The following is a 26,950-nucleotide window of genomic DNA, read 5'->3' as shown; positions in this document are numbered from 1 at the left end:
AAAAACCATGTTCTTTTGCAGCCTATGTGTTAACATCACCCAGTAGATGGGGCCATAGAGTTATACAAATGCTGAAGAAAGTAAAATGCGTTTATCCCGGGAAGAACTCCCATAATCAGTGCAAATACAGCTTTGTTAATTCATGAAATTCTAATGCCAGGCAAATAATTTATTTGGTTATATTATGTTCTGACTTGTATGACTGATTAAGCTGTACTCGAATGCAAGTTAATATGATTCTGTATTTGATACCAAAATAATTACAACTCTCAGTCAACAAAAATTACAGCTGAGGTTTTAATTTTCATTCATGCCACATTTGTTCTCAAGTATTGTATAGGTCTGAGATACAGTCAGGCTTGTGATGGAATGACACAATGGAAGTCATTGACAGTAATTGCAGGAACAAAGTCCCACATGTGGAAATGTGTGCGGCGAGAGGAACATGTCAGTGGTGCCTACATCCTTTGTATTAACAAAGGATGACTTTATGAATGTAACTTAGATGCAGCGGGGTTTTTTCCCCTGCTGCTTTGAGATCTGTGCATCTGTTCTGGTTAAATCCATGAAACAGAAAAGAACATACGGGTTTGAGAAAACATGTACGAACGTTGCAGGAGCGGTGGTCAGCCCCGGTGACTTCACAGCGGTGGGTGCTAAAGTTTGAAATGTACCTGCACACAGCGTGCAGAGTGTGGTGCAGCAGAAGTTGTCACTCTCACTGCATTTGCAGTCTTCTTTTAAAATAAATGCATTGTGTGCATCAATTTAACCAGCAAATTGCAGCAGGTATCATTTTAAAAGATTACATTTTGAAAAAAACTGATTTTCTGTAGTCTCATACCTGCATTGAAGGTCTTAACACTTATATTGCAAAGCTGATCCTTTAAAAAGTCGTTCTGCTGTAAAAACTTCTTCAAAATACCTGAAAAGACAAAATTATCATCTGTCTTTTGTGTCACTGAATACATTCGTGGGGGAGAGTGCTGCGAGGCAGGTGGGGTTTTTTTGCCTTTCTGCCAAAATTCACAGATTTCCAAGTCACAGGTGCCAACAGGCAGTTGGGAGCCCCTGGGTCGGTTGGACCGAAGCGTTTCTGAGCTTTGCCGTACGAAATGCCAAGTTTCTCGTGGTTTCAGCTGTTAAGCCCCATGGAGGAGATGGCTGGGAAAACTCTCGAGTTTGCCACGAGCGGCGGGGTCCCGTCTCACGTTCCACACCGGCCAAGCAGCAGGAAAAGGAGAATGTGGCTACGTGATCCCGCGTGGAAGTGAGTGGGGGGCTCTGGTCCGGGACGGAGGTGCCGGGCGTGCGGGGCTGCCCCGCCCGTGAGCCCGGGCTGCCGAAGCGCCCCGCCGGGGCAGCTCTCCAGCGGGGCCGCTCCCGTCCCGGCGTGAGCGTTTGTCCCGCCGCCCCGCGGGGAGCGGAGCGGCCCTGCAGGAGCCGCGGGGAGCCCCCGCCCCGGCCGGCCCGGCCCGCCCGCGATCGGCAACGAGGAGCCGCGACGGCACCTGGAGGCGGCTCCGCCCCAGTCCCAGGAAGGGAGCGACCAGCGGGGCGGGAGGGGAGCGGCCGGATCCGGCGGGACGGGACGGGACGGGACTGCACCTCGGAGGCTGTGCGACCCTGCAGGCAGCGGCCATGGCTTTCGGGAAGGCTCCGAAGGATCCTTTCGGTACCGCCGTGGGCTGCCTGATCGGTGAGTAACGGGGGGGCGCCGGTTCCCACCCCGCCGCCTGGGACGGCTCCTCCCGCGCGGCCCGGCGGGGCTCGGGGAGCCCGGCCCGGCTGTACGGCGGCTGCCCTTGGCCTTTCAGAGCGGGCGACGTTCGGAGCGCTGCAGACGGAGGAGTGGGGACAGTTCATGCACATCTGCGACGTGATCAACGCCACGGAGGAGGGGTGAGCGGGGCGGGCGGCCGCGGGCCGAGGCGGGGGTGCATCCCGGTGGCAGAGGGACCGGCAGTGCCATCACCTGCCCGCTTCTCCTGTGGGAAATGCGAACAGCCGCTTTTTCGTCTCGGCGGTAGCACCAGCGTTGCTCGAGGGCAGGGCAAAACTGAGCAGGTGGCATACGATGTGTATGTAAAGTTACCTAAAACGAAACAGCAGCAAGGAGCAGGTGTCTCTGGTTCCTGGGGAAGAGTTTTGCCTGTTTCGGTGCCTCTTGCTCAGCTGTCAGGGCTTGCAGGGATTAGAACTTGTAGGCTCTTCCCCATAGACAGTGCTGGAGAAAGGTGATAACACGGGCGCCTCGCCTGAGCCTGGCATGTTCCCTGTAACCTGTGCCGCTCGTCAGGCCAAGCGGGTGCCCCCGTGCTCTGCAAAACCCTGCCTGGAAATAGACCATGAGCACTTGGTTGCCTACAACACTGTTTAAAACTCTGTGCTTTTAACTTAATCGGGGTTGCCCACTATGTGATTTCTCAGCCAACCTACAAGACAGCAGAAGAGCGAAGCGCTGGCTGGGTTTCTGTTCAGTGGGATCCGTGGGATCCAGGCGTGTACCTGGGGCTCCCGGGACAGAGGTGGCCTCTTGCACCGATCGGCCACGCTCTGGTTTGCTTGGTCACTTGCTGCTTTGTGCTGCCTCGTTCCTACCTGTAAAAGGGGGAGAAGGAAATTTGTTCACGTGTAAGATCTGCTTCAGCGTTGCATTGCGAGAACTCACTGCTAGCAGTGGCATATTTTATCACCGACTGGAGAGCTTTTTCCAGGACAATGAGGTATGCCTTAGTTTCTGCACAAGTATCTTCTTTTATATCAGCTTTTCCTTCCTTTCATTTTTTTGGATCCCATACTCTCACCCATGGCTCTCAGAGCTTGGAAGGTCAGTAGTAACTCCCTTCTGGTCGTTGCCATAAGCAACAGCACGCTTTGACCCTCAGCGTTCGTTTTTATGGGGAGCTTCTGTGCAACAGAGCTTTTTTTAATAAACTATTTCCTCTTGTGCACAGCTTATGCTTACAGAGGAACTTGTAACTTCCTTCTAGGCAACTACTACTAGTCGCAGTCTGTAACAGGATACTAGGAACAGCAGAACTGCTGTATCTAATTAGGCCAATAGTTATTTTAATGAAATATCCAGCTCCTGACCAGAGCACTTCCAGATGCTTCACTGAGAGAAGTGAGAAGCCGGAGTGGAATAGTAGTAGTACAGCTTTCTGGAAGGGAACATTTTCTTTGCTCTCATGCTCCCATCCATTACTTGATGTGCTACTAGTATGACTGGGTATGACGTAGGATTAAGAAAAAGAGATAAATCTCTTTTTTTTTTTTTTCTGATGAAGTACAATAACATTTCAAACGGAAAAACGCAGTAATGGTAAATACCCATTTAATTGCATTGGCTTTGAAATATTAATATTTTCAACAAAGATGTCTTTTTTCTATTGAAACATTGTATTTATGCCTATTGCTCCATCTTAGTTTCTAGAGAGATCGTAAAGAGACTTTAGGACATCTTGTTTTTGTTGTCCATGAGCATTGAGTTGGCCCTAATAATTGTACACTATAGATAGCCCATATTAATCAGGCAAAACTGTTTCCCACATGTGATAATCTTGATACTGTCTTCCACCCTTTTCCTCCTGCACTGATAGTTAAAAGATACGGGGTGTATATATAGAAATCAAAATGACTGGGCTAGAAATGCCACTATCTCTGGGGTGGAATGGGTTGTCCATCCATACATGATAATTACCCAGATGAATTAAAAGCATCCTGCAATTGTAAGATTGGAACTTAGCCAAGACACCCCTACTCCTGACAGCACTCCCAGGAGAATACTTTTAATTGCATCATATGTGGAAAAATAGGTACCAGTCAACTTTGATACAGCTGGCAATTGTTATTCCCTTTCATACCAATAAAAGCTAGATAAGTAAATCTATTGTACAGCAGTGAAATAATAGAATTTTGGAGGAGACTCTGCCGAGGAGAATAACTTTATTTGTCTGCACATGTCTCTGGAGTAATGCACAGTCTGCAGTAACAAACCTGATTCACTGCTGTGTTACTCTAGCTCAGTGCCGAAGTGGTTTTGCTGAAATCAGTGGGCCAATTGCTCTAGTTTTATGTGGATGTAAATACAGGGAGAAATTTAGCCTTGGATCTCAGGTTGGTATTTTTGACTCCTGGATGAAGTTACGAACTAGAAAAACAGTCTAACTTCACTGGTAACTTTTTCTACTTAATTTCTTGTCACAGGCCTAAAGATGCAGTTAAAGCACTAAAGAAAAAGCTTTCAAAAAACTGTAACCATAAGGAGATCAGGCTTACCCTGTCTGTAAGTACAGCTATATTTGTATTAATTAGACACTAAGAAGGAAAACATTTTAAACGATAAGGTGGCATGCAAATTATCACTGACACAACTCTCCGGGATGTTTTCTGTCTTTGTTGTTTGTGTGTACAGCACTACCACAGCGCGGATCAGATGATCTACTGGTGTTCCGTAGAGTCCTGGATGACACAAATTATTATATTTATTGTTGCTTTTTTTTTAATTTATGCTGTGTAAAAGTAGTATAGTTCTTATTTATTCCAGTTACTGTCCCTCTGTGAGTGCCCCACTTGTTGGTGAAAGATATGGAGGTTGGGATATTACATAAAAGCTACATTTGACCATTCTGTTACTCACTTTGTGGTAGTGGTCTTAGTTAAACTAAGCATGGCACGCAGCGTGGTGGAATGTGTGATACCTGTTTCGCACAGGTAAGCGTTATCGTGTGTAAATGAGAAACTGAAACGGAAGGGTAATAATGGTGAGTTCAGCAAGGGAGCAAGACACAAGATAAGCCGTGTAAGATTCAGATGTTACGACTAAAGGTCGGAGTGACTGGGAATATCCTCATTTGAGATAACTTGGCCTCCAGAATCTGACAGTCTTTCTGAACTATCCCAGAGTTTGGGGAAGCGTTGTGATTTCAGCCAATTTGATTTACTGGAGTATGTTAACATAGTTCTCTGTTTTCCACTACTCTGGTAACGTAGGCAGTAGCAGGAAGTTCCTAACGCTGTCATAAGTTCAGAGTTGCCCACTTGAGTTACTCTTGACTATCAATAGTGCAACTGCAAGAAGAGTCATACCATTTGTATTTTGTTAGGGATTTGTGTCTCATTATTTGTATAGAAGTATTTTCTTCACTGTTTCCTTTATTGAGGTTGTAGAGACCTGTCTGCATTACACTGAGTACTATTACTCATGGATTTGGTATTTGTTGTGCAAAATCATTATCTATATGTGCTGAGAAGTGATTAAGGAAGGTAGGTGATTGATAGTGTCAAATTGTAGGTCACTTAGCAATTGCCCAAGTGTCTCCTGACAAGTTAGAGATGCAGATAAATCTGTTAAGCATACCGATGTATACCTTCAGCTCATTCCATTTCCACACTTCTTTCTTGGCTTCCTCTGCCACTGTCTCATGAGTCACCTTTTTGTGTGTTTGCATAACAGAAACACTCTGTTTCCGGTGTAATTGCAATCCCTGTATCAGATCTGCTTTCTTTCTCCTACAGTCTTTGTGCACCTGGGTCCTTTTCTGAGTCTCTGACACAGTGAATCGGAGTTATGATAACCCAGTGCTTAGACTTAGGAGCCTTTCTTTGGATGTTTACTCTGCAGATATACCCAAGGTGACATTATAGCTTAGCTCTTAAGAACATAAAAGTGCGAGAAGGATCTTGTTTCAGGTGTATCCAAGGAAGAGCTTTATCATGTTGACCTGGAAGCTCATTGTATTTGCTCGCAGATGGAGTGTGTACCTGGTTTCAGTTGTGCTTGTAGTTCAGTGCTTTCTCACGGTCCCTTTACTGTTCCAGGTCCCTTCTCCGTGTCTGTTCTCACCCACTCATACGCACGTAACTGTGCCTGCCAGGCAATCACATCCTTTTGGCCCAGCTTCTGTTTTCTGTCTGCAGGTTTCTTCTCCCTGAGTTCCTTAATCTTTTTTTGTTCTTTTTCTTTTCTTTTTTCTTTCTTTTTTTTTTTTTTAATAAGTGCCACTCTTTCCTTTAACACTCTTCCTGCTTTTGTTCTTATGTAAGATCTTCCATCCTTTGCCTCTCCCTCTGCCCCTGGCTCCTTTCTTTTTTCTGGTTTTCTACCAGTACTGCCATCAGTTTAGTAGATGTAAAACCATTCCTCTGACGACATCATTGCTGACCATGTATGACTTTTAACTCCTTTGTTCCCAAATCAGTCTTTCTATGTGCTATATCTTCTTTTTGACTTCTTGATTGCCTGAGTGAAATTGTTCCTATTTCCCATTTTGAAATGCTGAGATTGGAACAGCAAATCATTGCAAATGTCAGGACATAAATAATTTTCAATTCCTAAAACACATGTCCTCCCCCCCCATGCACCTCTTATCTCTTAAAAATTGTTTTTCTCCCAAATGTATACGGCAATAAGGGCTCTCTTTTTGATGAACTGTAAATTACTGCCTGTGTTTCCCACAGTAAATGTGGTCCTCCAGCTTTGGAGACTCTACATGAAATTGTCTCTCCTACCTGCATTAGATACAACTAGGTGATCTACAAATCACTGTTCTTTTGAAATGTACTTTGATCCACTTTTATTTACTCGACCTTTTAATTCTGGAACTTAATCTTTCTAATGAAACTGCTTAAGGAGCTTATTCCCAGATAATACACACAGAGTGAAATGTGAAAGTCTTCATGTGAAGCAGCACAACTGCACGTGTTAGCCCTGATTCTGTCATCGAGATGTGTTAAGTCTCAACACTGTCTTCCTCCTCCTGGCTCATAGGTGCTTATTTATTTACTTGGAGGAAGAAAGGTGAGTGCCAGCTGTGTAACATGTTGGCTATGGTTTAACTTCATGTACTCTGATCTAGTGAAGTTACCTGGTGCTTGTGGAGTCACATGGATTGAGGTGTGTCAGGCCATGAAGTTGCTTCATGCAGTCTTTGATAAAGCCAAGAGATCAGGCTTAGCAGTGGCGATTTCGCCATTGGAGCGAAGAGGATTAGAACTTTTAGGCAGGAATCCAACAAAGTGTGTATGTGTTGTTTGACTCCTTATTACTGATAGACTTTAGATATGTAAACTCTGGTTTTATAGCGAAGGCTGAGACACCTGTTCAGTTGTCTCTGTAGATCTCCCTTGGTTTTGTAAAGCATTTACTGCAGTGCCCCCAGTTCTGATGCTTGTAAGGTCTTGGGAATTGAACAGCCCCTGGGGAAGTACTGTATTTAATGTGTCCCCCACTGTACCTGTGTCCACACACGCACTCTTGCGTGCAAAGCAGTGGGCAGAAATTTAAGATGGAATTATTGTTTCATTTCTGCATTACGTTGATGGAAAATATTTTAAAGGAAGTCATTGGTTAGATGTAAATTTTGAAGTTTGGGGTTTTTTGCCTTAGGTTTTTTTCTGGTTTTCCTTTTAATAGTCTGTAAGTTTTCAGATGTAAAAAAAAAAAAAAAAAAAAATTAGCGTGACAAATGTGGCCTTCAGATCTTCCTTTGTTAAATTAACATTTCACAAAGCAGAGGATCTAAAAAACAAAAGCATGAGAGAGTCCTCCAGCTCCTCAGTCAAAAAAGTCCTAGTCAATTTTATTACACTTTATGGTATATATGGGCAAAAAGGAAAATAAAAGGATGTTGAGGGGAAGCAAGAGAAATGGAGCAGATTCTCCTGGGAACCATGCTAAGGCACATGGAGAGCAAGGAGGTGGTGGGTGACAGCCAACATGGCTTCACCAAAGGCAGATCGTGCCTGACCAACCTGGTGGCCTTTTACGATGGGGTGACAGCATCGGTGGACAAGGGTCGACCAACGGATGTCATCTACCTGGACTTGTGCAAAGCTTTTGACACTGTCCCGCACGACATTCTTCTCTCTAAACTAGAGAGGCATGGGTTTGATGGATGGACCACTCGGTGGATAAGGAATTGGCTCAATGGCCGTACTCAGAGAGTAGTGGTCAACGGCTCGATGTCCATGTGGAGACCGGTCACGAGTGGCGTCCCTCAGGGGTCCGTGTTGGGCCCGGCCCTCTTCAACATCTTTGTCGGTGACGTGGACAGTGGCATGGAGTGCACCCTCAGCAAGTTCGCCGATGACACCAAGCTGTGTGGTGCCGTCGACACACTGGAAGGGAGGGATGCCATCCAGAGGGACCTCGACAGGCTGGAGAGGTGGGCCCGTACCAATCTCATGAAGTTTAACCAGGCCAAGTGCAAGGTCCTACATCTGGGTCATGGCAATCCCAGGCACAAATACAGACTGGGCGGAGAATGGATCGTGAGCAGCCCTGAGGAGAAGGACTTGGGAGTACTGGTGGACGAGAAGCTCAATATGAGCCGGCAATGTGCTCTTGCGGCCCAGAAGGCCAACCGCATCCTGGGCTGCATCAAGAGGAGCGTGGCCAGCAGGTCGAGGGAGGTGATTCTCCCCCTCTACTCTGCCCTCGTGAGACCTCACTTGGAGTATTGCGTCCAGTTCTGGAGTCCCCAACATAAGAAGGACATGGACCAGTTGGAGAGGGTCCAGAGGAGGGCCACGAAGATGATAAGAGGGCTGGAGCACCTTTCCTATGAGGACAGGCTGAAAGAGTTGGGGCTGTTCAGCCTGGAGAAGAGGAGGCTCCGGGGTGACCTTATAGCGGTCTTCCAGTACCTCAAGGGGGCCTACAAGAAAGATGGGGAGAGGCTGTTCAGGAGGGCCAGTTGTGATAGGACAAGGGGTAATGGTTTTAAAATAGAGGGAGGTAGATTCAGGTTGGATATTAGGAAAAAATTTTTTACTATGAGAGTTGTAGAACACTGGAACAGGTTACCCAGAGAGGTGGTGGATGCTCCATCCCTGGAGACGTTCAAGGCCCGGTTGGATGAGGCCCTGAGCAACCTGATCTAGTTGGAGATATCCCTGTTCCTTGCAGGGGGGTTGGACTAGATGACCTTTGAAGGTCCCTTCCAGCCCTAACGATTCTATGATTCTATGATTCTATGATTCTATATTGCAGTGGTTTTTTATATATATATTTGTGTATATATAAGATTTGAAAAATTCAAGACTTATGAAAAATTAGTATTTTTGAAATACAGAATCATGTTAAAGTCTATGTAGCCACTGCGCTGTGATTGTTGAATGGCAGCTGAAAAAGCTGCTCGTACAGATTTCTTTTAAATGCTGGCCCTTGGAAATAGTGTCTTGCTGTTCATGAACTCTACGGGATAGGCATCAGTGTATGTTTAGTAGAGTGTGATCCTGGAGATAGATTAATGACCTGTTCCTCTGAGTCAGAAATACGAAGAAGCAAACTGTTCAGCTGTGCTTTCCTGCATTCACCTTAGCTCTGAGAAGTTTCTGTCCCAAACTACATCCATTCGTCAAAGCTTTATGGACCGTACCTGGGCTGCTTTAGATGAGCAGACAGTCCTACTGAATTCTGAGAGAGGTCTCTACAGATTAGGAATGTAGTTGACTTTGTTATACCCACCTTCTCTGCTTTTTGTTTCTGCCTTACAGTTTGTCTTCACCTCTGTTCATAGCAGCTCTGTCAGTTCCAACAGTTCTCAGGTCCTGTCTGTCATGGAGAGGAAGTTTAATGATTTGGTTGAAGTTAATTTGCCCTTTCTGTTATTAAAACATGTTTCTACTGAGATTCCGTTGTGCTTTGTGGAACAGTGGTTGACTTGGCCGCCCTGGATCTGTGCATTCCGATGGAACTGCTTGGGAAGGTGAAGTCTTATTTGCAAGGATAAATAACCATACTGAAATTCTAATGAAAGGGGGTATTAGCATGAAAGTGGCTTGTTCATGAATGGTCCAGTTAAAAATAGAGTCAAATTTTTCTTTTTTTTTACACCAGCTTAGTTTTGCTCTGAGTAGGGTGCAGGCATAATTGAGTGGAGGATCTAGCCCATTCGTTCAGTACTTTAATTCAGAGCATAAATACTCAGTCCCTTAAGTAGAGAATTAATAATAGGGAGTAGCATACCAAATTTCCCATGCACTGGGTTGAAAATGTTTTACACAGACCATCTTTGAAGTACTGCACAGGCAAATGACTTGGTTTATTAGCATATGTTTCATGTACTCTTTCAAATGAAAAATAACGATTCAAGCCAAGATTTTTTTGTAATTATCTCCCAGTTAGGGTTTTGCACAGCAGTCTGCCAGTGTCTTTGTTCTACCCTGTTTTCTTTTCAGCAGTATGTTTTCTTCTGGTCTTAAACCTCTTGTCCCATGAGTTCCTGATCACACTGGGAGAAAAATCCCCAAGTCCTGAGGCTAGAAAATGAGTTACTAAAATTATTTCAACTTAGTCAAATATAGTCTGCTCTGAATAGGAAAGTATATTTAACCTACTTTTATCAAGATTACAATAGTGTCCTTTAAATTCTGTGTATCCTTTTGAGAATATATTCTGTCTGTTGCATGATTCAGAGGAGGTTTCGTCTCAAAACACGTGTAATTTTGTGAACTTTTATTATTTTCTACCTTTTTTTTTCACATTTCCATCTCCCCTCTTAAATTGAGAGGGAAAGTAAAGGCACAGTTGAAGAGCAAAAAGCACAAGAGTGACTTTTTTTTTCTACATGGGGCATTGTAGTCCTGTGGTCCATCTCCTGATTTGAGCCAGGCAAGACGAGTTCCATTCCTGATTCTGCACCTGATCTGACTGACCCCTTTTTCTCATCAAAACTTGTGTTGGCCTGATTTCAGATGACTGGGACGTAGTGACAGCTTTTGATATCTCCTATGTAAAATGGGAATTGTAACCAGCAACCTCCAAGTGTACGAGAGAGAAGTATTATGTCATTATCACATACTGCTGCATTTGATAGGGCAGACACGTTGCTTGCAGGGATTCTACTCTGAGCATTCCAAGCAAAGTTTTGGAAGTACACTTCTTTTGTGAAGATTAATCTGACAATTGGAACAATTCAGCTATTCTGTTTCAAATCAATGTGACCTTTAAAACACATGGAGAAATTGTACTCTTAAGTTGTTGAATTTGTCCTTTTCTATTTTTTCATTAGTCTCTCACTTACAGGGCAGATTAGAAGAAAGGCATTTAGTAATCTTATTTTCTTCTCTTGTAGAGCTCTTCAGAATCTGTCAGACCAGGGTACCTATGTGCTAAGCAGTGAATTAATTCTATTACTCAATCTGTACAAGTCGTTTTTTAAGCTATAGACAGATTTCATGCTGTTAAGGTACTGTAGTTCAGTAAGTGCTATGACATGGAAACAAGTGTGACCATACTTCTCTGTTACAAATAGTGTGACTCTGGCTAACACATCTCATTGTGTATTGCATAGGTATAACTGCACACAGTGAGCTACCGTTCCCCTGTAGTAACCTCATCAGACATTCTAGTGAGCTAGCTGGCAATAATCTGTTCATTTGTACTCTTCCCCATAACACCTTGGAACAAATTAAATAAAAGGAAACAAAAGCAGTCAAGTTGTTGGGTTTTTTTTTTCCTAATATCTGTGTAACAGAAGCTTTTTGTGTGTGCAGCTGCTTGATATGTGTATAGAGAACTGTGGCCCCAGATTCCAGTCTTTAGTTGTGAAGAAAGATTTCTGTAAAGACAAGCTGGTGAAACTACTGAATCCAAGATACAATCTGCCAATTGACATGCAGGAGAGAATCTTGACCTTTATCAGGGTAAGTCCAGAGTAAACAGTGTTTGTGTCTCTGCTGTATGGTAAACATCTAATGATGCAGCCCATTTCTGTCCTGTAACATACTCATGGGAACCTCTTCCTAAAGCAGACTTTATTCTTGCTGCTCCTGCTTCATGTGGAAGTAGCACAGAGTGGGAGACCAAGGGAGAGAACTGGAAAACTGTTGACCTCCACCTTTTATATTTCCCTCCCAGTCTGTGCACATGCTCCCTCTGTGGTTCAACTTAGCAAGCAGGATGAAAGGTAACTTCAGAGCTTTAGTGGTTCCTGCTGCTTTGGATGGAGTTAGCTGGAGCGGACGGAGGGAATGACCTGCCTTTAGGACCGTGTGTTTTTAGAAGCACTTGCCTGACCCACTGCCTGTCCATTTCTCTGACTGTTATTGTTCCTGTTATTTCAAAACTAGACGTGGGCCCAAGGTTTCCAAGGAATGGTGGATGTGAGTGAAGTAAAAGAAGTTTATCTAGAATTGCTGAAGAAAGGAGTGGAGTTTCCATCTTCTGATGCCAGCAGAGGAGGACTTAAGGTGGGGATGCACAAGGATACTTCATAACTGTTGTAAATCAGAAACAGGATGTGTTAATTGTCTGAAGACAAAGCAGGCATGTTTGGTTTGGTTTGTTTTTTTTTTTTGTTTAAATGCTCCAGGGCAGAATATGACCAACCTACTTAAGCACGTGAGCAGGAATCAGTTTCAATTATAACAGCCAAGATAACAACACAGAAACCTCGCCTATATAGTAGTCTACTTTATTTCAAACCACAGATTAGTGGATATATTCTCAAAAAAGGAAGCATCTCTCTTGAGATTTTCAGAATGTGTAAAGGACAGAGCATGCTGTTTACCTCAAAATGAATGAGAGCTAAGTGCTCCAAACTTGTCACATTCTGAAGGCCTCAACTAAACTGAGTAAGATTTTCAAAGCAACTTGTACTGTTCAGAATATGAGTATTATCTGCCTTTAAAATTAAACCGAGAGAGGTAGAAATCTATAAGAAAATATTGTCTATATATTCCTCTAGTGTTTTGCACAGCCTTTAAACAATAAATGTTAATTTAAGCATGTGTCTATAAGCATCATCGTGTAGCATCTAGGACATCAGGTGTAAGTATGGCTTGAGCGTTTGACATCAACTGAAAATACAGTACATGTTTTCAGGCCATTCTTTCCAGATTTTTTTTTTTCTGCTAGAGAGTTTTCACAAGAGTTTTGGGAAGTGTGAGAGCCACCCACCACAGGGTGGAACCTTGCAATTACAGAGTTAGATGTCTATAATCAGTGCAGACAGGAGTGATGCAGGTTTATCCCGAGTCTGATTTGATGGTTGAATAGTGGAGTTCACAAAATCTTATGTATTTAAAGGTTTTTTGAACAAGCTGTGTGGAGAAAGCTCTCGACAGACAATGATTTTTTTTTTTCACCAAGTACAGTAGAGACAATTCTGTCTGCCATATGTATCTGCCGATTAAAATCAGTGGCACACCTTCTGTTGATCTCAGCAACAGCAGACCTGAACACAATTATTAGCTCAGTCTGTAGGAAGTGAAGGACTTGAAGTGTGTAGTCTTGTGCAGGCTGGGTTTTGGGTTTGGGTTTTTTAATACAGCAGGCAGTTCGAATGCGATGCAAGTGGAGCTTTCTGCAGACAAAGTGTTCCAGCTTTTTGATCCAGAAGACCTTTGCAGTTCATTTTCTGTAGAGACCCAGACTTAACTCCCCAGACATTTCCTCTGTTTCCAAGTGTGATCACATTCTAAACTATCCTTCATTGTAAAATTGCAGTGCACTTTAGGAAGGACTCTTGGTTGTTAGATGGCTTAAGAGCTCAAGGAGATAGCCTGTTCTTAGCCATTCCCACTTTATCCTGTGATGGAATTATCTTTTAAATGGGTTTGCAAGTCATGTGAATTCCAAGCCTCATTTCATTACAAAATAGCCATTAAATTTATTCTTGTAAACAGACCTTGCTCAACAAATTCCCTGGGAGCATTGATTATGAGAAGCTAATGCCTAGTTGTCTGGTCTGACAAAGATGTTTTGTAGCTCTCTCATCTGGATGTCTGCTTCAGTTCTTTTGTTAAACTCGAGCTCTGCTCTTTTGTCTTTCACAGCCTTCGTCTCAGCCTTCTACAAAGTCATCGCCGTCTTCTGCTTATCCTGCAAAACGTTCCTCACTGCCTCTTCCCACAGGCCCAACATTATTGTTGACTCCTGAGCAGGTTCGTTCTCCTGAAAACGTTTCATGTGGTGGTCTGCCCAAGCAAAGTACGCAGAAGTGAGTTCAGTAAATGCCAGGGAGTACCCCAACCAGAAAGTGGAATCATTTACTCAAGCATGAGAATATCTAATAATCTCTTACAATGTTGTTATGCAAATTGGTAAAAGTTACTGCAAAGATAAGTGAGAAAGCCAAACTCGCTTTTTCATAAGACCCGTGTGAAGAGATGATTCTAAAGCAGAAAGGAAAGGACAGTTCACCTCCATTCCTGCTTGGCCTGTAGGTAACTAAAAAGAGTAACAGTAACATTAGTGAGAAGGATTAACTGTAAGGAAAACGAGTAGTGCTATCAGACTCAGATCTTAGTTTGATTGCACGTATAAAAAATGAGCTAATGCCATTCATTTTCATGGCATGTGACCGGAGTAAAATAATGCTAATTAAGGCCATATTATACCTAACGGGGAAGAAAGTACGTATTAGAGGTAGGAATTATTCTGCTAACTCTGTTCACGTACACAATATTCTGTCATGTTGAACTCGACAGATTGGGAAACTGTACAGTGAACTGGATATGGCAAAAATGAATGTGAAAGTCATGTCATCAATATTAAAAGAAAATGTTCCTGGCTCTGAAAATCCGGATGATATGAATCTTTTACAGGTATGTAGTAATTAATTGTCAGGGGCTATTGGTTTGATTTGCTCAAAGTTGATTTCAAAATATCTTGTATCCTTTCTTTTAACATCTGGATTCAGGTTTCCAAATTGAATCCAACGACAGGTTTCTATCTCTTTTTTCTCAGCTTTCTCTTGTCTCCTTCACCTTCCCCTGACATCTAGATAGTCAGGAAAGGGCAATACAGATTGCAATGCAAATTTAAACTCTAGGGAATTCCAAGGGCAGAGGAATTTCATAATGGAGTGTTCTCTTTTGAGCATGTTCTGTCGAACAGCCCTGAGAACATTCCATTTGAACGCAGTTGCCTTGTGGGAAAATAGATGATGACACAGTCTCTCTCTCGTACCTGTCCTGGAGTTTTCAGTGCTCTCTTTTATTATTACCAGTACCTTAAAGGCAGACTGAAGGCCAGTGAAGAATATGAAGCATTGGTTTTATGTGTGTGACCTCAAAGATTGGGAGCTTGCTGTGCTGTAGGTGAATCCATGTGCTTTTTAAAGTGTAGCCTGAAGGAAGTGTATCGCAATAGTCCAGTTTAGATTTGACAGTGAACATGCAGACATTCTTCTCTCTGTGATGGAATTTCTTCTGCTTGCTCATGCTGTATTTTCTGTTTTAGAAACTAGAAATGCAGTATTACTTTAGGATTTCAATAGTGACCTATGTCAATGGACATTTTCTGCTTCTATTGTCTGCAAGAATTCAAAAATCTTTTATCACATACTTCTGTTTCTGAACTTAACCTCCAAACTTCTATGATGAAGAAGCGTTTTTGGTAATTAGTCAGCATTAAGTGTGTTGGAGAACTGATCTAATTTTTGCAAGCCTTCGATGGGCTTCTCTTGTGCAGTGGACAATTTTTTCTTTGCAAGGAACCCTTACTGGGTGCTGTTGGTTTGCCTTCAAGGTCGTGCTGTTCAGCTGTGTCCATTTATGGATTGGTTCACAACTGGAAGTGAGACATGGAGAGGTGGCAGCAGTTTGCCACTCTCTTGTCTTCGGTGACGGGCAGCACTGGTGGTCTGAGGGAACCAGAGAGGAGACAGACATGATCTCAGGGATTTTTGCTCCCCTGGAAATTCCTTGCATCTCCAAAACTGTCTCTCTTGCAGAGATTTGTGGAGCTACAAATCCAAGGAGGAAGGGTCTGTGAAGCAAGGCCCTGAGCAGAGTAGACTTTCAACATGGGCAAACAGCTGTTGCGATGGATTGCAGAGGGCTTGTTTTCCCTGCACTGAGGTGTTGAGTATAGGTTGTTCCAGCGATGGACACCACCTAAGCAGCTAATCTATGGCTGTTCTGTGCACGATACTTCACTTCTCTAGTGCTGCAGCCGCCAGAGAGATTGCCAAGGTGCTGCCTGGCCTTGATTTAACCAACCAGTGAAAGAAACCCAGGTAGGAGAATACACTGGTTTAATATGCTTGGCCATCCCTGTCCAGTCCACAGCAAGGGAAGCGTTACTGGTTGCAAGGCAGGAAAGGTATGTCTTTCATTTCCTGTCTCCTGCTATGGCCCTTCTGCATGTGGGAGCACAGATGAGGTTGCCCACAGTAAACCAGTGGATTCTTATTGACACTCCCAGTAATAAAATTGTTGGCAAAACTTTGAGGACAGGGTGTGGAGTTCCCATTTGTGGGAGAGTGACTAAAAACTCATTCCTTCTATGTTAATTTCACTGTTGTTCTTTCTATTCTTTTCCCCTGTGCATCGAATGGTGTAAAGCATTAAGCATGGGTAGCCCATTCCTTTAACAATGTTTAATGTTACCTTTTGTTTGTGAATCTACTTGGATTGTTTGGATTAGACTTGTGTTGTCAGAGAACAAAGTCCTTTATTAAAAGAGCTGCTTGTTTAGGCTTGGAGTGAGTTGGAGACATTATTTCAGTCCTTCTCATTATCTGGAATCTCTCAATAAAAACTATAACAGGGTGAACTTTATCAGTCTAACATATTTTCGGTTCTGTTGCTTCATTAGTGGTTAGGCTCCTCCCTTTCTCCACCCTGTTTTGGACAAGATTTAAGATAGCAGATCTCACTTGAAATACTGCACTGACCAGTGACAGTAGTTAAAGAACAGCTAAAGCTCAGTGTCAGCCAAAAAAGCGAAAAACTTTTGTACTGGATAGTGAATAGACGTACTTGATGGACACGCAGGAATTTGGATCGAGATCATCAGCTGGTAAGAATTAGCACAAATTCATTGGAATCACTGGTGATGGTTATACCAGCTGGAAGTCCCTCATTTTTAAGTTCCAGTTTTCAAAACATAAAAGTGCATGCATCATTGTGGGTAGGAGCAAAACCTAGCAAATCTGTGCTTGAAATGAGCATCTCAGTTTCCTTCTTTATTGAATGATGATATTTACAAAGGAGGGTTGGTCTGCTATGGAGTCATAAGAAATAAATAGTTTTTTTAAATTGCAGACGAGGTAGTAAGTGTGGAGTTGGAGAGGTTTTAAATTTAATTACAGACATTAAACCAAATACATTTTTGTGTGTTTTATCCTGGGCTATAAAGATACAGTTCTGGAAGGTACAGTGCTCTGTAATCCTTTTGCAGATTTGGCAAAGAGGTGCAGAATTTCTTCTTACAGAAATAAAATCATTTATTTACATGAAATATATGGTTTTTTGAGGAAAAATCAGATCACTTTGAAAATAATACCAGAGCAATTTCTGAATAGCAGTGTGCAAATAGAGTCATTTTCCCTCTCCTTTTTTTTTTTTTTTTCCTTTAAGCAGATCCAGCCAGCATTTGCAAATGTTGGCTGAGTTGAAGATCGTGTTACTAAAGAATTTGTTTCTTTGAACATGCAAAATCTGCAGTGGAGAGGAATATAAATAAACTTCCTTTTCTACTGGCAGTGGTGCAAAATTCTTCTCAATAAACTCTCATAAATCTCCAACCAGCTAATTCTACTAGGTTTGTGTATCTTTCTCAAAAAGTGCAGAGATTAAGTGTGTCCAAACTTCCCCACTTAGAGGGTTAGAGACTTGTGTCACACAGCACTTCTGTCATTTAGACTGCTGTTGGCTTTTCTTCAAGCAGACGTGGAACAGGATCACATCCATTACGTCATGTGAAGTATCCTGCTGAGTTTAATCAGCTTCAAACAGGATCAAATCAAATTTGCTCTGCATCACCCAGAGAGGTCCCCATTATTTTGCAATTTGTAGTTTAGACTTTAGAGACAGATATATCTTTAGAAACAGAGGTGAGTCAAGAGGTAGGGATAGGGTAGGGGTAGAAGCGCTGGCTGTGATGATAGGAGTTGTCTGCCTGCCTTGCAGAGATCAAAGACATGAAAATTATGCTATTTGCAACGTTTGGTATGCGTGCGGTTTGTATAAATGAAGGAATGTTACCCATGAGTCTGCAGCACTCAAATGTCATATTGTTCTTCTCCAAAACTGACAAACTGGGAGACCACAGTTACAATTTGTGGGTTTTTTTTTCTTCCCCCTGCCTTGAGCAGAAACTGTATAAGACCTGTCGGATGATGCAGGAGAGGATCATGGAATTGTTGGTGACAGTGGAGAATGAAGATGTGATAGTTGAGTTAATACAAGTAAATGAAGATCTGAATAATGTCCTCCTGGGACACGAAAGGTAAGTACAGTGCCTCTCTCCTGACATTTGGTATCCTAATCGAGTGAGCGCGCTTAATGGACACAGATGGTCCCTACATCTAGTGTTGATCCTCCACGAGGATACAGGTTTTATCCTTAAATCCAGAAAAGCAACATGATTGCAAAAGAGAAAATTATGTATTTTCTTCAGAAATGGTTCACAAAGGTAGTTAGAAAACCATTAGAATGGGATAAAACAAGTTAACAGCATAGACAGGGAAATCGGATGGAGGCACATAAGCAAAAATCACTCTGGAATTTGACATTCCTTTTTGGTAGTGCACAGTGAATTATCATCAGTCTGCTACAGACCCTCTGGTACTGGTGATGGTCCTTATCTCTGTTAAGTGTATATGCTTCCAGGAAACAATACTTGTTCTCCTTTCTAAACAACTTTAACAGCTTTACTGCAGAAATTGGCCCTGGAAATTGTGCCTCATGGCATGCTTGAGGAGTCACTTGCTTTTCTCATCTGGATTGAAAAATGCTGTTGTACTTGTCTTCCAGCAGAATATGTTTTTCTTTCACACATGGAAGCACTGCAGTGCTTGCATTGGCATGCTGCGCATTTGTTACGTCATTGGTAGCATGGCTAGATGCTAGCAAAACTGAAATTAATTTGAAACTCAAAATTCTAGAATTATCCCCCAAAACATCACAGCAAGTATATTCATGGAGAGTATTCCATGTTTAGTAGTTTATCTCATCCATGGCTAAGAAATGTTCAGGAAATCATTGTGCATCAAGTGCAGTGGTTCATGATTAAATTTAGCAGATTTAAAGAGTTTAGTCATGTTTTCTTTTTAAACATCTTCAGAATGCTGTACTGAAAATGTCACTAATTTTTATAAGTGTCATGGCACAAACTTTGGGCCTAATCTTGACAAGACTTGTTTTCATTTATCTTTAAATCTTATGTCTACAGCAGTGCTAGCATGTTTTACAGTAACTGCCTTGAAAGAATTGTGTAACTTGCTTCTTGCATTAGGAAATTTTTAATTTTAGTAAAGCAAAAATAGAATTCTGTTCTGCTTCTGTAAATCCACTCAAGTCAGATGTGGGGTTACATTTTTGTTACGACTGATGGGTACTGGCAAGGCCAAGAACCTCTTGAACCTTGAATGGGTAGCTTGTGGGTATAATTCAATAAATTCCTTGTAAAAGACTCACCTGGTGATTGAAGGAGCAGTTAATTGGCCATTGTGACACTGGACAGAAAATGACTGCGTTTTAGTACTGTAAAGTTATAGTTTATGTTATGAGTGTAGATGCATTGCACTTTAGAGTTGATAAGGATTAAAATGTATTTGGTTAATGTTTGTTGCAGAAGACCTGTTCTTTGGAACTCCCTCTGAAAAATGAGATGTGTAAAGGACAAACTGATTTTAACTAGCTGCATCTGTCTGACACTGTGTGTGTTGTTTGCTGCATTCTCTGTTTCTGATGTTAACGCAGAGCCCAAATTAAATCGGGAGCAATCACCATTGTGCAATAAACCGGCCTCATGGATGTAATCATGACTCCCTCTAGTGGCTCTACCAACTTTTCGGTTCTTCCTGGTTTTCAGATAAATATTTATGTTCTGCAGTTGGAAAGGTTTTTTTTCTTCTGTTCCTTCCTGTGTATGTACTATCTTTGTGGGCCTCACCAGTATGGTAACCCTGAATAGCAGATGCAGTTGCGTAGACAGCCTCATGTCCTTTCATTGACCGTATAGATGCTGAATATCACTTGACTGGGTCTCCTCTGGACCCAGTGTAGCACTCTTACGACTCCCAGTACATAAATATTTATGCAGGTAGATTTTCTGGTTTCCTTTTTAAAAAAAAATATTTTTTATAATGAGAGGACTGTGTTCCAAAACAAGCGTGTGGTGTGTACTGAGATAGCATAAGGGAACATGGGGACTTCTGGGACTCAGTTGGAAGAGTGTTCTGGTCAGGAGCCAGATTTGGCACAGTCCATGGTTACCTGTCTGGCATGAACAGAGGCAAACTTCATTGTCAGCTGTGCCCTGTTTTCTTTCGGAAGAAACAGATGGCTGTCTCCAAAAGTGGGCCCAAGAACAGACTAACTGGTGTTTAGTATAGGTCATTGGAGGACCACAGCCCTGGCAAAGAGGGAGTCAAACAGCTACTGCAGAGAGAAGTGCCCCGAAGAAGAGACCTGTAGTGCTTGTTTGGTGCCTCTGGAGGCTTTTGATAATCAAACTTTGATGATAACTGGTTTCATATTCTTACGAATGACGTCACAGAAATGTCAGAATGAACATTTAACTCCGAAACTCCAACAGGTTCTCTCGGAACAGAGTTCGGTTTTTGGAGAATCAGAGAATACGACGTGAACGCACAGAGGTGAGTAATTGTAGATGAATTCGTGAACTGCAGGACTATACATTCCTTTTTCTGTTCATTGTGAAAAATACACTTTAGATATACACAGAATTTTCTTCTCTACTTGAGAGGCTCAGGAGACAGCAGGCTTACGCTACTCTTACTGATTTTGTAAAGTCTCACTTGCAGAATTTCATGTAAATTCATGTAACTAAAGTAGCAAATAATGTCAAATCTAAGATTGAAGCTTGGTCAGGAAAAATGAGAGAGAAGGAGAAATGTATTCAAGTGTTGGTTTATTACCTCTACAGCTAAGCACTATTATCTGCCATATACAAAATGAGGAACCATAATGTTTCTTTTCATTTGTTACCTGCCTAAGCATTTATAGGCTGAAATACTTACACTATCAGAATCCACTAGTACTGATGTTTTTTTCTGAGTCAGAGCTTTTTCTGAATTGTGAATAATGACTTGTAGCAAATCTTTAATGATTATCTTTTATAGATTGATAATTATGGTTGTTAATTATATTGGCCAAAGCAGTTTTGCACGTGTTTCAACTTCTGCTAAGCCATAATTGTGTAGTCGTCTAGGACTCAATATGAAAATGACTGCATTGTGAATGCTGAAATACAGCTGACAATTATTTAAAAAAAAAAAAAGTGGAAGATGATCTTGTTTTCCTTGAAAAGCTGCTATTGCTACATTCTGGTTATATAGGTGGATGGTTGTATTTAATGGATGCACTGTTGGACGAGTTAATAGTCCAAATGGTGCAGTCTGTGAATTTTTATATTACTCAGGAGCCTCCAAGTTTAAGATGCATCATCTTTTACTTTTTAAATTATTTTTTTTACTCTGGTGTGAACAACACATAGGATTCAAACATGTGGTTTTATTAAAATCTTTGATTGGCTACGTTTTTAATTCTAACATGTTCACAGGAGAAACAAAGGGAACTCTTTTCTGTGTCCTAGTGAACGTTGTGATTTTGAACTTTTCCTATCCAAAACAGGACTGAAAAAAAACAATCTCCTAAGTATGTATCAAATCTTAATAACATAAATAAGTAGCCTGAAAATAATTGTACAGGAACAATCAGATTGATATCAAACCTGTATCTAAAGAAGCTCATGATTGCTTTTTAGAATTGAGTCCATTCTATTTCTTACTTCGGAATTGTTTTCCTTAATTTTTTGAAATAGCAACCTTGCTGAAACTGATCTTTTTTGGAAAGCATTTTTTGTTTCATGACCTATCTTACACACACGAAAAATAAATCCTGCTTTTGTCTCGTACTCGCCAATTTTTAATATTGTGATTTTTTTAAAAAGTTTATATTCTGTGAAAATAGCAATTTGTTTAAAACTATACAAGTTCCTTTTTCAAAACAGGAGTTTTTGAACAAAACAAAAACACGAAAAAAAAAATCTTTTTCTTTTCAAATGTTAAGCTGTACAGGAAACAGCCATCTGCTCCCTCAAGTGATCTACTTGACCTGTCGGTAGATTCTCCATCTCCTGTGTCAACAGTGGTGCAAACTGACTCTGCAGTGTCTCCTTCAGGCCGCAGTAAGTGATGGACGCACGTTCCCCTTGCAGTCTGGTTGCCTAAACAAACCAAGGGCTTAGTGGAGGAATCAGGAAGCTCCTCGTGAGAAAGAAAACAAAGATGCTCCTTAACTTTAAGGATGCTGCTTAAATCTTCTTGAAAGGAGAGCTGATGTTTGTACATAGGAACAAAATATAAGATAGTAGAAGGTTCCCTGTGGTTTGTTTACAGTGGAAGCAATAATCTTTTTTTTCCCCCCATTACTTAAATTTGAACAGTAGAACACGCTCTGTTTTCTGTTACAGTGAAGCCTGTAAGCCACTGTGGTAGTTGCCTGTTCTGCAGGCTTGGGAGAAAGAAACACACATCTGCTTTTCTCATACCCTCTTGATTTCCTAAGTTTTTTTGGGAGGCACTTGGTGTTAGAAACAGTTCACTTTGAGAAAGGTGCTCATCGCCTCTAACTTTAGACTTCTTTCATAGTCAGAGGAGCGAGTAAAGCTCCTGACTTTGGTACATTGAACTACTGTTTGCAGAAGCCTCCCCTTTATCCTCTCTAGGGCAGTCCGTGTGCTGAAGCTAAAGGCATGAAGGCCCCCCCCAGGCATAAATGCCTATCATTCCATTTTAATCTTTTAGAAATAGTGAAAGAAGTTTTAGGTGGTATCTACCATGTATTGCACTATCGATGTTGTTCTGACATTTTAAGGAGATAAATATATTGCATCTAAAACCTTCTCAGAGTTATTAAAAGTTTGCCTTTCATGTGATAAACAGCAATTACTTTCAAATTCATTTTGGATTCTTTATATGCCCTCCAAACAAAACTTTACCCTTTCAATGTTCATAGTACAAGTAACTAACATTTGCTTAATAATGTTTAAATGATCATTAATTATCACTTTGAATTTCAGGTTGCGTATCTGCACACCCTGAAGATAAAAACAGTCATCATCCATCAATTTATCCACAGCTTGATTTAACAACTACTACAAAAGCCCAGCAATTCCCGTGAGTAATGTCTTATCAAGAAATGGTAACAGATAACAGAGCTTCAGAGGTGTTAGTATTCTGTAATTCGTCTAATTAGTTTATAGAAAGCTCTGAGAACACAGATTTACTTTTTCACATTAGTACAGTAAAACAAGTGAAAACTACCTGTGTGCTAGACAGTGTTTAACATGCTTAAAAACACACTACTCCTGCAGCACTCTCTAGTCATAGGCATAAATTTATCTCAACAGTCTAAACATACTTGAGATATCATGACTTTCTGCTTGTGTTGCCAATGCTGCAGTGAAAGGGAGAAACAGATGAATTGTACAGGTCAGTAAGAAGAATTTAAGATAGGAGAGGTGTCTTCGTAGTTGCCTGCCTTTTATGTGAATGGGACACTGGCCCACCTGCCCATGCTGCTCTCAGTTGTGACATAAGGCAGAGACAGACCAGCAAAAAAAAAAGAACGTAGCCATCAGAATATACAGTTTTTATAGCTTCTCAGTTACTTTCAGTGTATTACTCTCTCCTAGATTTGCAACTGAAGCACAAAACAATAGCGTGAGCAACCCAGCTGGACATTCATATAACAATGTGAGTAACACTCATGTTCAGAATAATCATTCTTTTGCTGGCAACTGTCAAAATGAGAACTGTTTGGATTTACCCTGACTACTGTCCAAATGGGATACAGAGATCTATTCTGTGGCCCTTCTCCATACATCAGGGAACGCTCTATGTTTGGTGACCAGGCCAACTTTCCTCTCTTGGTACCACAGATGCTAATGTGAAAGCAGATTTTCCTGGGTCCAGCACAATGTCTGGGGAGTTTGCAGAAAGCAGTTGCTGTGTTATTTGTGTTTAATCTGTTGCTGTGTGAAGCAAGATGAGATCTCCTCCTGCTGCCATTATGTTACTCTCATGTATTTTCTGTCTCAAATAAGATACCCAAACACCCCCCCACACCCAAAAAAACGCAAAAAAAAACCCACCAAAAACCAAACAACCCACCAAAAAAAACACACACTTAAAAATCAAGTACAGTGTAGGACAAAGAGCATATGCTGCAGATAAAACACCCACGACAGAAGGAATGCAAAGAATATGAAGGGGCTTTGAGGTAATGTTATAAATTTGAATGATATTCTGTAGTAAGCAGAATGAAATAGAAAAGATAAGTGGCCCCCAAACACACATGCATATTTCCTATTTTAAAATGAAGTAAAAGCAGGTATGTGCATTGTGAGTACTGTGGTCTTTGAGTCTGCGTAGTGTAACAAATTACACAGGAGTGAATTATACAAATGTGCTACAGATAACACATAAAGATGTTTGAACTTTGTGTGGAGAATGGAGATTAATTAGATTGGTAACTGTTGACCTTAGAATTTACCTGCTGTAGTCTGAGAGTCTAAAGATAAGTCAGCAGTCACATAAGTTAAATTAAACCAGTTGTTACGGAACAATCTGTTTACACACTGTTTTGCTTCATTTCCTTAGATGGCAACTCTTTTAAGCCCAGTGCCTCTGAACCCAGTAAATATGCAGACTGAACATGCTACGTCATTAAATGGACCGTCACTAGCAGGTAATAAATACTCTGCAGACCACCGAACTTTCATGGAGATACATTTTTCTTGTTAGAACTTAAGGCTTTACATAATGGCTGTTAAGACTAGGAGCAGCAACAAGCGTTGACAAAAATCTCATATTGCTCATGCTTTCTCTTGGACACGTCTGTCCATTTTAGCATTTAAAGCAACTAGATACACGGGAGAGGATCATAGAATGGTTAGAGTGGGAAGGGACCTCAAAGATCATCTAGTTCAACCCCCTTCCATGGGCAGGGACACCCTCCACTACACCAGGTTGCCGAAAGCCTCATCCAGCCTGGCCTTGAACACTTCCAGGGATGGGGCATCTACAGCTTCTCTGGGCAACCTGTGCCAGTGCCTCACCACCCTCTGAGTGAAAAATTTCTTCCTTATTTCTAATCTAAATCTCCCCTTTTTCAGTTTAAATCCATTGCCCCTTGTCCTGTCACTACACGCCCTTGTAAAAAGTCCCTCTTCTGCTTTTGGGAGGTAACACGCAGTAAGCACGCTTTTCACTTACGCTTCAATCTGGATTTATCTGTCTGTCTATTCTTCAGCTGCATCAAAGAACAAGTCACAGTCAAGTCATTACTATGAGATAATGGAATTTGATCCCTTGGCTCCCACTGAGTAAGTGACTTTTAAAATTGATAATATACAGTTGTCTTAGGTGCCAAAGGTGAAAAGGCTCCTGAGGTGGCTTTTTCTGAGTGAGATAACAGCCCACGCTATTTAGACTGCGTTAGCTGACCAACGGAATCGCTAACGTCAATGAGAGTGGCTGTGTTTTGTACGTTTTCTTCCAATATTTCTGGTGTAACCAATTGAGGAATCAACTCCTATAGCGTGTTCATTGAACGGCATCTGTGAAAACGGAGAAGTAATGCTGTGTCAGAAACAATCTACTAAAATCCTGTTCAGTAATATGAAAAAATGAAAAAAACATGGTAAGGATCCTTGTGGAGGAAGCTGATTGACACTTCAGGTAGTTCTAGAGCAAGGTAACCAATGTAATTTCTATTCACAGCAATTGTGATTTTTAAGAATACTGTTCTACGGCGTATCAAGAAAATCCTCAATTTAAATATAAACTACAAAAGGGAATGGATGCTGGGACTTTCCGGAGGGTCAAATCGTCAGACAGAAAACTAATAAGAAACTAAACAGATGGTAGAACTCTCATTGCTACTGGTAAATTGCAAAAAATTTGAGCTATGTACACAAAACTTATTTCTACCAAACTCTGAGGTAGAAAAATCTCCACAAAGCTTTATTTATTTTGGTGTATTTTTTAACCAGTGCAGTAATTGCATGCCACTTGCATTTTGCAGTCCTATTCCCAGACTTATTTCATCAAAAGTGATAATGTCCAGAGGTATCTCATTAAATGTATAATCACAGACACACCACAGGATTGGCTCTTTGTTTCCATGGAAACCTAGGCATCCTCCAAATGATGCTGCTCCATTAGGCAAACACTATAAACTTGGCAGTTCATGCTTGGGCAGGATTTCGTTGGTGCATTTTGTCATAATGAAACAACTGTGATGTAGGAGTCGCCCTGTTCCTCCTCTTTCAGAGCTGTTTATGAAGAAATCGATGTTGTGCTGAAGACAGAAGTTAAAAAGAGTACGGAATGCTGAAGGTGGAAGTGAAGTCTTTTGCTGAACACACATTATTCTCTGATGCGGGTCCTGTGCAGTGCTTCCTATAACGTACAAATGAATAACAGAATGGGGTTTGTATTTTGACATGACAAACAATAAGTATTGGAATACTCAGCCGTGTGGAAGTTGAAGAGTTCCTTGGACCTACACGTTCAACTGTGCATTCTTCAAAGTGACTTGCATGATTATTTTTAAAGTATTTTGGGGGCCTTTTAAAATACAATTTCCGAATTCACCTGCGTATGAAGTTAACACTTGATACAAGCAAACAAAAAGGGCTCTTGCAAGTATGGAAGAAAGCTTTTCTTCCAACTTAACTGTTCCTTTGTATTGCTTTACCCCTTTATGCGGCAAACCAAACAGATCCTTATGTTTACAGAAACTGCAGAATACAATTTCTAATTTGGCCTCATTGCTGTCTGTTTTAATCTCTCTAGAAAATTATAAACTGGGCATCTTGACAGACGTCTGAAGGCAGGTAGTGTTCCCTTCCTGCAGTCACTGTCGTGGTTTAACCCAGCTGGCCACCAGCCACCACGCAGCCACTTGCTCGCCCTCCCCCACCCTCAGTGGATGGGGAAGAGAATTGAAGAGGAAA

The 26,950-nt window shown here is 41.5% G+C and overlaps 1 protein-coding gene across 1 annotated transcript; it reads left to right on the top strand.

Annotated features, from left to right (window-relative positions):
* The first annotated feature begins 1,641 nt into the window (after nt 1-1,641).
* Nucleotides 1,642-26,328, top strand: TOM1L1 (target of myb1 like 1 membrane trafficking protein). The gene is made up of 15 exons (XM_086624107.1): nt 1,642-1,699; nt 1,818-1,902; nt 4,210-4,288; nt 11,503-11,652; nt 12,079-12,198; nt 13,786-13,893; nt 14,440-14,556; nt 18,054-18,187; nt 20,501-20,561; nt 21,997-22,114; nt 23,009-23,105; nt 23,624-23,684; nt 24,591-24,678; nt 25,243-25,315; nt 26,265-26,328. The coding sequence occupies exons 1-15, from the start codon at nt 1,642-1,644 to the stop codon at nt 26,326-26,328; spliced, it is 1,413 nt and encodes a 470-aa protein (XP_086480233.1).
* The last annotated feature ends 622 nt before the right edge of the window (nt 26,329-26,950 follow it).

The sequence above is a fragment of the Tauraco erythrolophus genome, chromosome 20, assembly GCF_009769465.1.
Source record: "Tauraco erythrolophus isolate bTauEry1 chromosome 20, bTauEry1.pri, whole genome shotgun sequence".
NCBI classification, from domain to species: Eukaryota; Metazoa; Chordata; class Aves; order Musophagiformes; family Musophagidae; genus Tauraco; species Tauraco erythrolophus.
Note: the sequence above shows the minus strand (reverse complement) of the source record. Positions and strands in the feature narration are given on the sequence as shown.

What these genes read in the sequence shown, in the direction of transcription:
- TOM1L1 (XM_086624107.1), top strand. Translation starts at nt 1,642, where the DNA reads ATGGCTTTCGGGAAGGCTCCGAAGGATCCTTTCGGTACCGCCGTGGGC. An exon ending in GAATCTTGACCTTTATCAGG is followed by an intron (nt 11,653 to 12,078) that starts GTAAGTCCAGAG and finishes TTTCAAAACTAG; the next exon opens with ACGTGGGCCCAAGGTTTCCA. An exon ending in ATGATATGAATCTTTTACAG is followed by an intron (nt 14,557 to 18,053) that starts GTATGTAGTAAT and finishes TGCCTTGAGCAG; the next exon opens with AAACTGTATAAGACCTGTCG.